The sequence below is a fragment of the Phoxinus phoxinus genome, assembly GCF_949152265.1.
Source record: "Phoxinus phoxinus genome assembly, chromosome: 20".
Taxonomy (NCBI): Eukaryota; Metazoa; Chordata; class Actinopteri; order Cypriniformes; family Leuciscidae; genus Phoxinus; species Phoxinus phoxinus.
This window is the reverse complement of record NC_136895.1, coordinates 683,289-694,747: the sequence shown is the minus strand read 5'-3', so window position 1 is coordinate 694,747 and position 11,459 is coordinate 683,289. Positions and strand designations below refer to the sequence as shown.

At 44.9% G+C, this 11,459-nt stretch overlaps 2 protein-coding genes across 3 annotated transcripts; one reads left to right on the top strand and one right to left on the bottom strand.

The window, feature by feature from the left end:
* The first annotated feature begins 4,454 nt into the window (after positions 1-4,454).
* Positions 4,455-6,154, top strand: LOC306988613 (uncharacterized protein). Of its 2 annotated transcripts, XR_013795456.1 has the most exons (5): positions 4,455-4,957; positions 5,041-5,108; positions 5,186-5,368; positions 5,742-5,906; positions 5,983-6,154. XR_013795456.1 is itself a non-coding variant. In XM_079593703.1 (4 exons), the coding sequence occupies exons 1-4, from the start codon at positions 4,797-4,799 to the stop codon at positions 5,747-5,749; spliced, it is 420 nt and encodes a 139-aa protein (XP_079449829.1). In that variant the 5' UTR covers positions 4,455-4,796; the 3' UTR covers positions 5,750-6,154. The 2 variants fall into 2 exon arrangements, 1 of the variants encoding a protein (XP_079449829.1); XM_079593703.1 differs by having other exon boundaries at positions 5,742-6,154.
* Positions 6,155-6,220: 66 nt separating this feature from the next.
* LOC306988784 (putative nuclease HARBI1) lies at positions 6,221-8,316 on the bottom strand (the record flags this gene model as incomplete). Its single annotated transcript, XM_079593933.1, has 5 exons — positions 7,659-8,316; positions 7,457-7,600; positions 6,780-6,891; positions 6,351-6,703; positions 6,221-6,232 (listed from the first exon to the last, which is right to left on the bottom strand). Exons 1-5 carry the CDS (start codon positions 8,088-8,090, stop codon positions 6,221-6,223), a joined length of 1,053 nt encoding a protein of 350 aa, XP_079450059.1. The 5' UTR covers positions 8,091-8,316.
* Positions 8,317-11,459: the final 3,143 nt, after the last annotated feature.

The window sequence follows — 11,459 nt, the reverse complement described above, 5'->3', positions numbered from 1 at the left end:
AACATTTAAGTTTGAGTTTTTTGAATAACCACGCATAAATAATATTCTCTCAAAAATGCAAACATGTACATACATGTTGCTCACATATTATGATAGTCATGTTCGTGCTAAATAGAGTGTAATTACACCTTTGCCATTAATATGTTTATAAGCAACTGAAAAAAAATACAAATATCAGGTCATGTCAAAACATCTCAAGGACCCCAAAAACACCTTAGACCCCAGAGGGTTAAGGAACCGAATGACTAAATCGTTCCTTCCTATGGACTGGCCGTGCGCGGTTTCAGAGAAAGCCGCTATAGCCGCCACGTATACTTTGAGTGTGGAAGGGGATCTCCCGCTATCCAACATCTCTTGTAAGAAGGACAAAACCTCTGTTACTCCGCAGTCTGGGGGTGACACGCCGCGAGACGTGCACCAGCCAGAAAAAACTGACCATTTAGACGCATAGAGCCGTCGCGTAGACGGAGCTCTAGCTTGTGTGATCGTGTTTAACACTCCCTGAGGGAGGTCAGCGGATACCTGTTGATGGCCCACACATGGAGGGACCATAGCTCCGGGTGAGGATGCCAAATCGAACCGTTTGCTTGAGAGAGGAGATCCCTCCTCAGAGGCACTGGCCACGGGGCGGTGCTGGCTAACTGCATCACAGCTGGGAACCAGGGCTACTAGCAGCACTGAGCATCCTTCCTCCCTGATCCTCTCCACCACTTGGGTCAGGAGGGAGACAGGGGGAAAAGCATACAGCGGGCGGCGCGGCCACTGATGAGCCAGCGCGTCCCTGCTTTTTGAGTAAAATTCCAGACAGTGAGCGTTCTCTGGGGACGCAAAGAGGTCCACTTCCGCTCTGCCGAATTTCTTCCACAACAGTTGCACTGTTTGTGGGTGTAACGACCATTCTCCTGCCGGAACGCGGTTCCTGGACAGTACGTCTGGTCCAACATTCAGGTGTCCTGGGACGTGCGCCGCCCTTAGTGAAAGGAGGTTGCAGCGCGCCCATACCAGAAGGCGTCTGGTCAGCCTGTATAATGACAGGGACCTGAGGCCGCCCTGGCGATTTATGTATGACACCACTGACATGCTGTCTGATCGTATCAGTACATGGCAGCCCATAATCAGGGGTCGAAAGCGAGTGAGCGCTTTGCACACTGCTAACATCTCGAGACAGTTTATGTGGAAGAGCTTCTCTCGCTCTGACCAAAGGCCAAACAGCGGTCTGCCCTCGAGCAGCGCTCCCCATCCTGCGTTGGATGCGTCCGTAGGCACCACCCTCAGACTTGAGGAAATCCCTAGGCTTACACCTGACAGGTACCAGTCTTTTGACTTCCACGGTTTCAAAGCTGCAACGCAAGCTTGATTGACCTTGAGGCGAAGCCGACCGGTGGCCCATGCTTTGCAGGGCACCCTCCCTTTGAGCCATATCTGCAGCGGGCGCATGCGCAGCAGACCCAGCTGCAGCACTGCAGATGCTGAGGCCATCAGACCTAGCATTTTCTGAAAGCTCTTTAGAGGGAGAACAGTGCCGCAGCGGAATGAGCTGACTGTGCGCTGGATGCGCAGCGCGCGCTGTTGTGACAGCTGCGCTGTCATCGACAGCGAGTTCAGTTCCAGTCCCAGAAAAGAAATATTCTGACTGGGGGACAGCGAACTCTTTTCCCAGTTTACTGTGAGACCGAGATTCTCGAGGTGACTCAGCAGCAGGGCTCTGTGCGCCACTATCTCTGAATGAGATTGGGCTAAAATGAGCCAATCGTCCAAATAGTTATACGGCAGGACTTTGTACTGGTATGCCTGGCCCTCGAAGGCGAATCTCAAAAATCGCCTGTGACGTGACGCAATCTGTATTTGAAAATACGCGTCCTTTAGATCTACTGACACAAACCAGTCTCCTTGGCGAACATGCGCGAGGATTTTTCTGGTCGTTAGCATTCTGAACTGGCGTTTCACAAGCGCTTTGTTCAGCTGCCTCAGATCTAGTATGGGTCTGAGACCCCCGTCTTTCTTGGGTACCAGGAAGTATCTGCTGTAAAGCCCCCCTTCGCTCTGAGCCTGAGATAAAGGTTCGATAGCCCTTTTTCTCAGAAGTTTCTGAATTTCGGCTCGAAGTAGGTGTGCTACATTCGAATCTACCGAAGTCTCGATGCGCGCCGTGTGGCGGCGAGGGCGTCTGCGAAACTGTAGCGAATAGCCTTCTTTTATGATGTTTATCACCCATTTTGAAACCCCGGGAAGCTTTTCCCATGCATCTGCACGTGTAGCTAGGGGCTGAGTGAAAAGCGCGCTCTGATCGACTCGCGATACAGCGGCTTTCGTGAGCTGCGACAGAAATGTCTCGCTCACAACATCTGAGGCCGGGGCCGCGCTTATGAAAGCTCGACCCCTCGCGCTCGACCCCTCGACAGCATCTAGGCGGGAGAGGGAGGGCTGGACGGGCTCCGTAGGAACCGTGATGCTTGTGTGGGAACGCGGGCACTGGGGACCGGGCACGTTTACCACCTTTATAGCATCGCTCGCCGGAGCGGAGCACCTGCACGCAGGTTTCGTTTTTACAGAAACCGTGCGATGAGCAGGAGGTAGCATTAGTGGGAACTGGGTAGTGGGCACGTGTGCTACTTTTAACGCGCAATCGAACTGGGTCGATTTTATGTGCCCGGGCCCTGTGTGTGGGGCCGTGTTTGTGTGTAGGGATGTGCACATTACAGCGGGCAGATTTACTACACAAGAAACACCATCGGCCGTGGCCGGGACACCAGAAAATGCACTCTTTAATGGATTTATCTGGGTAGCCGTGAAAACGGCTGTTGTGTGCAGGCAAGCGGCCAGTGAGACACGCCTGTTGGCTGCAATGAACGCTGGCACAGTTACTTCGCTTGGGACTGAACGAGCGGTGAGCTTCGGTGAGGGTCCGGCCGCAGCGGGACTTGAACACCGACGCTTCCCTAGCAGTGCTAGGATGTCTTCGGGGGCTCTGGTTTCAACGATACCCTCTTAGACACGGTGATCGCCGCCATACTGCGTCCGATGGCTTGGGCCGCAGACTTCGAAGCGCGAAGAGCCAGGTCTGTAGCGCTTCTCAGATCCGCCACGCAAATCACATCGGGTCCGTTCTCGTCCAGCTTGCGGAGGAGATCGGCCTGGAAGATCTGCAGCGTCGCCATGGAGTGCAGCGCTGACGCGGCCTGTCCGTTGGCGGCATAAGCGCGACGGAGCAGGGATGACGTCGTGCGGCAAGCCTTTGAGGGCAGCGCCATCTTAGCCCGCCGTCCAGCGGAGGGTGGGCATAAGTGGGCCGCGATAGGCTCTTCAACCGGTGGGAGGGAAAGGTAGCCTCTGTTCTTAGCGTCCTCGACCTCGGAGAACGCTAGAGAAACAGATGACCTCGTCCTCGTAGAATACGGGGAAGTCCAAGCTCTCGCGACCTCCTCATGAAGCTCAGGAAGGAAGGGGACGGGCTTTGAGACTGGTGTCAACTTCTCCCCGGGCAGAAAGTAGCCATCCAGCCGGTTGTGTGCGGGCTGCTCGGGCGAAACCCATTCAAGGCCAAGGCTCGCCGTGGCTTGAGTGAGAACACGCATGAGCTCCGCCTCGATGCTCGCTGTCTTCCCTTTTGGCGTGGGGGCAGAGGGCACAAGGTCCGCAGAGCTCGCCCAATCCTCGCTGCCGGAAGCCAAAACCGAGCACGAGTCCTCGTCCCTCAGCATGGCGTCGATGTCATCGACGGAAGCGGCGGCAATCTGCGGTCGCTGTCCGTCGGGTATCGAAGCTAAGGAAGCCGGAGAAACAGTTCGCGGGCGCGCCGGCGATCTTTGGCGGCTTGACGGAGGTTCGGGGTTCCGCTGTGCACGGCGCTTTTTACGGCGCGGCACAACAGCGGAGGACACGGGCTCCTGGAACGACGCCAGGCGAGTCCGCAGAGTCGCCAGAGGCAGTAGTTCGCAGTGATGGCAGCCGCCATCCGCAAGAGTGATAGCCGCGTGTTCCTCGCCCAGGCAGGAAGCGCAGATCACGTGACGGTCCCCGTCGCTGAGCGTGGTCCGTTTGCACGAACCGCAAACAGGCATCTTGAAAAAGACGCTGCTCTTACAGATACAGAAAAAAGTGTGAGTCACGCCGGCGAACTCACACACACTTAATAGAGGCAAAGGATTTAAGCGCCGGAACGCGCAGCTGGAAGGCGAAGAAGGCGGCGGTGCCAGCGGCTTCACGTCCTCTCCCGCTGAAGTGCTCTCTCGACGGCGCAGCTTCTCCTCGGATCAGCGAAGTAGGTGTTTCGCTGAAGGATAAAAAATCAGAGTTCATAAGCCTGTGAGCGAAATATATAGCCCTAAGCCACGCCCGTTTCGGCGGGACGTGACGCAGGAGGGCGCGGGTGTGACGTCACTCAAGGGCTCGCTCGATTGGCTTAAGCATTTGCCGCACAGCAGCCAATAGGCGCGCGAGCTGTCTCGCCTAGGTCTGTATGCTGTGGCAATGCGTTTTACATTGATACAAAATTAAGGATAATTTTTGCTTCAGTATTCTCGTGGAAAAGGATTTTCCCCAATGCGTTGCTACGACAACGCAGTACGAGAGTATCTCTAATAAGAGAACATCCAAGATCAAATGAGACATCCAAGATGATATCATCGTGGTAATCATGATCTGGCTAAATAGGTTCTTCGAACACACCTGCCGGTTATGATTAGTATAGCTGGATTGAGTTAGTGAGATAATTGCGCGTTCATGCGCTGGTTTAAAAGGGTACATGTATCGATAGTAGAAACATTGATCAGCAACGCTGCTATTGGCTGCTCATCATGGCCAAAGAGCGCTCTCAGTTTTTCACCTCAGCAGAGCAAGAATTATTACTGGAAGGGTATGCTGAGTTTGAAAAAATAATTAAAACGCCAGGGAACACCTTAAAGTGTGCAAAAGCCAGGAGAGAGGGCTGGCAAAAAGTAGCAGACAAATTAAATGCGTAAGTGTTCCATGTTATGGTTATATCACTTATTACAGTATATATTCTTGTATTTTAATAATTTCATAATTGCTTGATGTCAGAGCCAGCTCAGGACCCACTAGAACATGGGAACAAGTAAAAGTGAAGTACAAGAATATTCTTCAAACTGGTAATCTTTTCTACTTCTACTGTTTAGTCTCTTTTACCAAAAACATTTTAAATGATGTGTTTGTCTGTTTATAACAGCAACCAAGAAAAAGGCTGAGATGAAAAAAACAGGTGGTGGTCCTGCACCCCCACATTATACCCCGGCAGAAGAGCTGGCCCTTGGGTTAAATGAGAACCGACCCATTATGGAGGGCATCCCTGGGGGTAGCTCTTCCTTAGACCTAAAGCCAGGGACCAGTAACAGCAAAACCTTAAGTGCAGGTAAATTAGTTTTAAATCATCTAGCTACACTGTAAATAATTTGGTGCTGCATTAAATTAAGTATGTCTATAATCCAAATGGCTGGTACAGTCATTTCAACAGAGAAATATTGAGTCAAATGCTTTGACTTGTGAAGGTGAAAACTGCATAACTTAATGTAAATATATTTTGCAATATGTTATTGATCACATTTTTGCCTAGTGTAGTTCATATTGTAATGCCATTGAGTTCTCGTCTTTTGTGTAGTTTTACATAATACACCAACACTTTTACCTGTTCCCAAGAAATGTGCAGTAAGTGGATTTTTTTAAAACTTTACATCAAAAGGGAAGAAAGTGCAACACTTTGTAATACCCATTTTTCTTTTGCACAGGACAGTGAGGAAACCCTCTCAGATGACTGTCCTTTGGAGGAAGTACTTGTAAGTGCATAAATAACTTGATTTAATTTATAGCTGTGTACATATTATTTCTGACTGCAATATGAGTTGCAGGAGGAAAGGCCTACAGAAAGGCCTACTGCACAAAGTGATACAGAGGTGGGCAGTCTACTTTTCCTTTATATTTCTGTTGCGTGAGGCTTGTGTTGATTTTTTTATTTATTTTTTGGCACAGGGTGATATCCGTACCCTTTATAAATGGAATCTTCAACAGAAAATTTAGTATTTTGATCTTAAAAAACAAAAATTAAGGGGAGAAATAGAACTTGACACCTTAAAGAAGAAAAAAATGGCACTAGAGATTGAGTTGCTTCAAAAAGAACTTCAGAGTAAGTGCTAAAACACTATTTTTCACACCGTACTATTGCTGAGCTTGCATAACAATATCTCTTATTGCAGGCAAAAGATGACCATCACTGCCTTTTCTTGAGAAACAATTGAAATAAAACTCAAGGAACTAAGCATGTTGTCTTGTCTATTATTAATTTAATGAAGGTTTGTGTGTGTAAAAAAAAAAAAAAAAAAAAAAAAATGGTGTCCCACAATTCGGTCCCGTGTAGCTCTGCCACTGGGTTGGTCCAAGTGCACTGGCTGGAGGTCATCATCAGGCTGCACCTCCACCACAGGGGTCCTCTCCTTTCTGATGGTGGCAATATTGTGGAGGATGGCACATGCAACAATAATGTCACAGGCCCTGTCAGGTGCAACCCTCAGACCCTTCAGACACTGAAATCTTCCCTTTAGTTGCCCAAAGGTCATTTCAATGCGTGCCCTTGTCCTGGCTAGAGCTGTATTGAAACGGGTTTGTGGTCCAGGGGTTGGGTCAGGGAATGGTGTCATGAAGTACTGCCTGCAGGCATAGCCCCTGTCTCCTAGCAGGATCCCATCGTAAGCACCTGAAAAATGCAGTTTTGTTAGGCTCATAATAAAATTATGTAATACAGTGAGTTTGAAATTATTATTTTTCCTTACCACGTTCAAATAATGTGCATAAATGTGACTCTCTGAAAATCCTGGAGTCATGCACAGAACCAGGCCATTTGGCTTCCACATTTGTTATGTGGAACATGGCGTCACACACCATCTAAAATATTTGTAATCTGTCAACTGCATACTTTTTGATTACTTTATATATATATATATTTTTTTTTTTTTCTAATCTGGAATATTAAAGGTAGGGTAGGTAGGATTTATATAAAAACTTTTTACCAAATTTGATTAAACTTTCTATATATATCAATGCATAATTAAAATGTAAGTACTCTGATAAAAAGAGTATAAAAATCGAGTGACTCTAGACCGTTTAATCTTCATTAAACACAGCTCATTATTTCCATTCGGGACGAATCACAGGATTGGCTTGCGCGACTGTCACTCGACGTCGCCATGACTACCGCCGTTATTACTGGCTCTGCCCACGTGCGCGCAGTCGCGCACCCGTTTTTAGGTGGGAGTGAATGGAATTAATGAGCTGTGTTTAATGAAGATTAAACGGTCTAGAGTCACTCGATTTTTATACTCTTTTTATCAGAGTACTTACATTTTAATTATGCATTGGTATATAAAGACAGTTTAAACAAATTTGAATAAAAGTTTTTTTTCGACAATTCTGACCTACCCTACCTTTAAGAATCGTAATAGTAATTTACCTGCACATTTACACTGTGAAATCCCTTTCGGTTCACAAAATCCCCTTCATTGGGGCCGGGTGGGGCCTTGATGGGGATGTGTGTGCAGTCTATGGTACCAATCACGTTAGGGAAGCCTGAGGAACAAATACTGTAAGTCCTAGGCTACTTTTTGGCATGATCTTGATTGCATGATCTTCATTAACAATTATAATGTACCTGCAATGGCAAAACAATTCTGCTTCACAGCCTGTGGTCTTAAGTGGCTCGGAAATATCACAAAGCCCCCTAAAAACTGTTTGAGTGCCAGATAAACTTTGCGAATGGCACGACATACAGCACTTTTCCCCAAGTTTTCCGCATCTCCAATAGTGTAAAGGAAAGTGCCACTCGCAAAGAATCTCAAAGCTATACAAACTGTTTCTGCAGTTGTTAAAGCCCGACTCCGACGAGTCGAACATTTAACGTGTGGCTCCAACAAGTTGACAATGTAGATTACACCCTCCTGAGAAAAAAGATATCTCTCAATCATTAGATTATCGCGCTGCGCTAAAGGATCCTGTCGATCTCGCAAAACGCGATTAATTCGAAGAGCTCTTCGAATTATTCTGGCACCTTCAGCAACAGGTTCCTGGCGTAAAAACGGACAAGACATGGCTGCGAACGACTTACCGTATCACCTCTGCTTATAAAGCCGGGATCTAATCCTGTTAACATGAAATAAGCCTGCTCGCGAGCAGGTTTAAGATTGCGCACCTGTTGCTATGACAGCAAGTCCAGGATGAGCGTCGAAGAACCAAACAATCCAAGATCATGCCAAATCGCCAACAATCAAATCCAGCTAAGTGAGTTAGCGACGTACGAAGAACGGACCCCAGGTCATCTATTGTGTTTATGTTTTGAATGATTTGATTGAATGATCTGTAAATGACCAAACAGAAAAAAATGAAAAATGAATGAAATGAAATGTTTATATGAGTCCACACTCAGAGAGTGTTAAATGAACACTGAAGCAATGTTAAAGTTAATGAGATAATTAAGGGATTAATTGAGCTATGATTAAGCATTATTGAAGACACCTGATGTTAACAAGCAGAATCACTGAAGGAGAAAATGAATGGTCACCATTATGGAGATCAGTGTTTAGTTTAGTTGGGCTCTTGACCCTTACTTTGTTACATTTAGATTAAGTTCGGCTGCTGTAATTCAGTCATAACAGCCAGATGAACAAAGAGAAAAGGTGATCAGATGGTGTTGGTTGTGTTTTAACGTAATCAATACTTGGTCTGAAGCACTGAACTCACTGAGAGCATAATTTCTGAGTTAAGTTTACTTTATGGATTATAGCACTGTCTTTGTAGAATATGCCTTTTTAACTTTTTCAATTAAATCCAAATTATCAAATCAATTACAAAAAAAAAACTTAAAAGTATTTGTCAGGGACGCATACACAGAGATCTAGAATTAGCGGATGACTCTCAACAATGGTGACAAACAGATCACCTCTGAACATAAGCTCATTATTTATTCATGCAGCAATGCATGATGGGAGCCATGAATGAGATTTGATTGGTGGCATCCAGAATGCACTGCAAAATGCTTGTTCAGATTCACAGGCTGATTTGTGATGTCTGTAAAAAAACACAAAAAAAAAAACATTGGATTACATTTTAAAAGTTAAAAAAATTATGATTTTCAAGTACATTGCTGCTATAATCAATAAACTAAAAGTAACTCAGTAATTTGGCTCGACTTGAGTTCAGTGATTCAAGTCAAATGATTGTGAAATAATGATAATGTTATAACACAAGCAACACCATCATATCACATTTTCTCTTTGTTCATCTGGAAGTTATAACTCACGTACAGCACCCAAACAAAATCTAAAGATATTAATTTAAGGGTCAAGAGCCCAACTAAAACAAACACTGATCTCCATAATGGTAACATACCAATTACGATTTTCTCCTTCAGTGATTCTGCTTGTTATCATCAGGTGTCTTTAATAATGCTCAATCATAACTCAATTAATCACTTAATTATCTAATTAACTTTAACACTGCTTCAGTGTTCATTTAACACTCTCTGAGTGTGGACTCATATAAACACTGAGCAGTGTTAATTTAACACTGGGGATTTTGCTCCATTTTATTCCCTCCGGCCCGCTAATGTGCTATTTCGCCAACACCTCATGGCCTATACGCACTAGCTTGCTTGGTTGACATTAGTTACGTGCATTTACGCATAACTAATGTCAGACAGATGACAGACAGATTGAAGAAAGTAGTTTTTTAAATAGAAAACGGGAAAAAAGTCGAATGCAAATTTTGCAAGAAACAATTTGCATATCACAGCTCGACGACAAACATGTCATATCACCTAAAAATGGTAAGCTAACTTGTCTGCGTTAGGTTGCCCTGTTTTATTTTTTATTTGGAGCCTAATGTGCAATGCGCTGTGCCCACTGTTTGTATTAGTTTTTGAGCCTATGCTTTATTTTTCCGTTATGCTCTTTATTTAGTTTCTGCTCTCTATCTGGTTTGTTTAATAAATATATTTGTTTTTTATTAAAGTGGATGTGTCTTTTGTGTTTAAGAGTAAAAGCTTTAAGTTAATAGTCTGATCGTGTGTCAGCCGCGAAGCTGAGCTCCCAACACGGCTCTGCACACAGCGGCTGAAATGATAGTGTCTGTCAGTTATTATAATACATATGACAAAAACAATTGTCTAAATTATGTTGCATATTCCTCAAGTTCTTGTGATGATATCACTTAACAACATAGTATTATTTTCGGAAATCTTAGGCTATGATATAGCGCAGGTGATGCAGCACTGTCAGAGCCGACAGACTCGAGTGTCAGACTCATTTCAGTGCAAAATGATTTACTATACTGCAAATAGCCTACTATTTTTTTTTAATGTTTATGTTTATTTATAATTAATTTAACTACCAAGTACTGCGCACAGTGCGCAGCTAATTTATTTACATTTTATATCACATAAAACATTTATATTCACATAACATTAAATAGACATTTGGCCAGTTTCTTCAGAAAAAAGTTCAACATACTTCCAAATTCTGAACTATTTATAAACCACAGGTACTGTATAGGTTTGCTGCCCGGGTAAACAGACTGAAAGAACATCATGACAATTGTGTTCAACGCTATGAACAACTGTCAACAAGAACACCTGAAACTGAAAGAGGGGCGACTGATCACTCACAGAATGATGAATCTGAGGTATGTGCTAGTTTTTTGTTGGTGGGAGCCACGACATGGCTTTCAGTATTCATTTGCTTAATATTCCTTATAGGGGCATTTAATACAATAATATTTTTCTCACAGATATCTTGTGAGGAATCTTCCTTTTCTGACTGCAGTGACAAAGAATATGTCCCTGATACCGACGGTAGCTCATCAGACGACAGTTTTGAAAGTAAAGAACTAAATATCTGGCATGCTGAGCCAGTGAAGGGAGGTGCTGTAGAGTTTAAGAGTACAACAGACACGAGTACAAGCTCATTCTATCACAGTTCCACATCTGTGACACCGATGCCTAATAAAGTGCAAAAAAAGAGATACAAGAAACCATATTGCGCCTATTGTCAGAAGCCATACTCTAAAATCGCACTGCACTTGGAGTTTGTTCATCGCAATGATTTTGAGGTAGCTAAGGCATTCAGCTTCGATAAAAGGTCAAAGGAAAGAAAAGTGAGATTACGCCTTTTGAAAAGTAGAGGAAACTTTGCCCATAATGCTGCAGTTTCAAAAAACGGAAATGGGGAAATGGTTGCTTGCAAAAGAAGTAAAATCCACCTTTGACTTCACTGTATCCACTGTCAAGGTCTGAACAACAGAAAGACACTATGGAGACACATCCGAACATGGCCCCAGAACCCCAAATATGAAAACCGCACAATTGGGAAGAAGAGAGTTCAGCCAATCAACAGCTTGACCCTTCCTCCACCAGTGGATGTTAGCAAAAGTCTATGGACCATTGCTTGTGAGATGGTGAATGATGA

What these genes read in the sequence shown, in the direction of transcription:
- LOC306988613 (XM_079593703.1), top strand. Translation starts at nt 4,797, where the DNA reads ATGGCCAAAGAGCGCTCTCAGTTTTTCACCTCAGCAGAGCAAGAATTA. An exon ending in GTAGCAGACAAATTAAATGC is followed by an intron (nt 4,958 to 5,040) that starts GTAAGTGTTCCA and finishes GCTTGATGTCAG; the next exon opens with AGCCAGCTCAGGACCCACTA. An exon ending in CAAGAATATTCTTCAAACTG is followed by an intron (nt 5,109 to 5,185) that starts GTAATCTTTTCT and finishes TGTTTATAACAG; the next exon opens with CAACCAAGAAAAAGGCTGAG.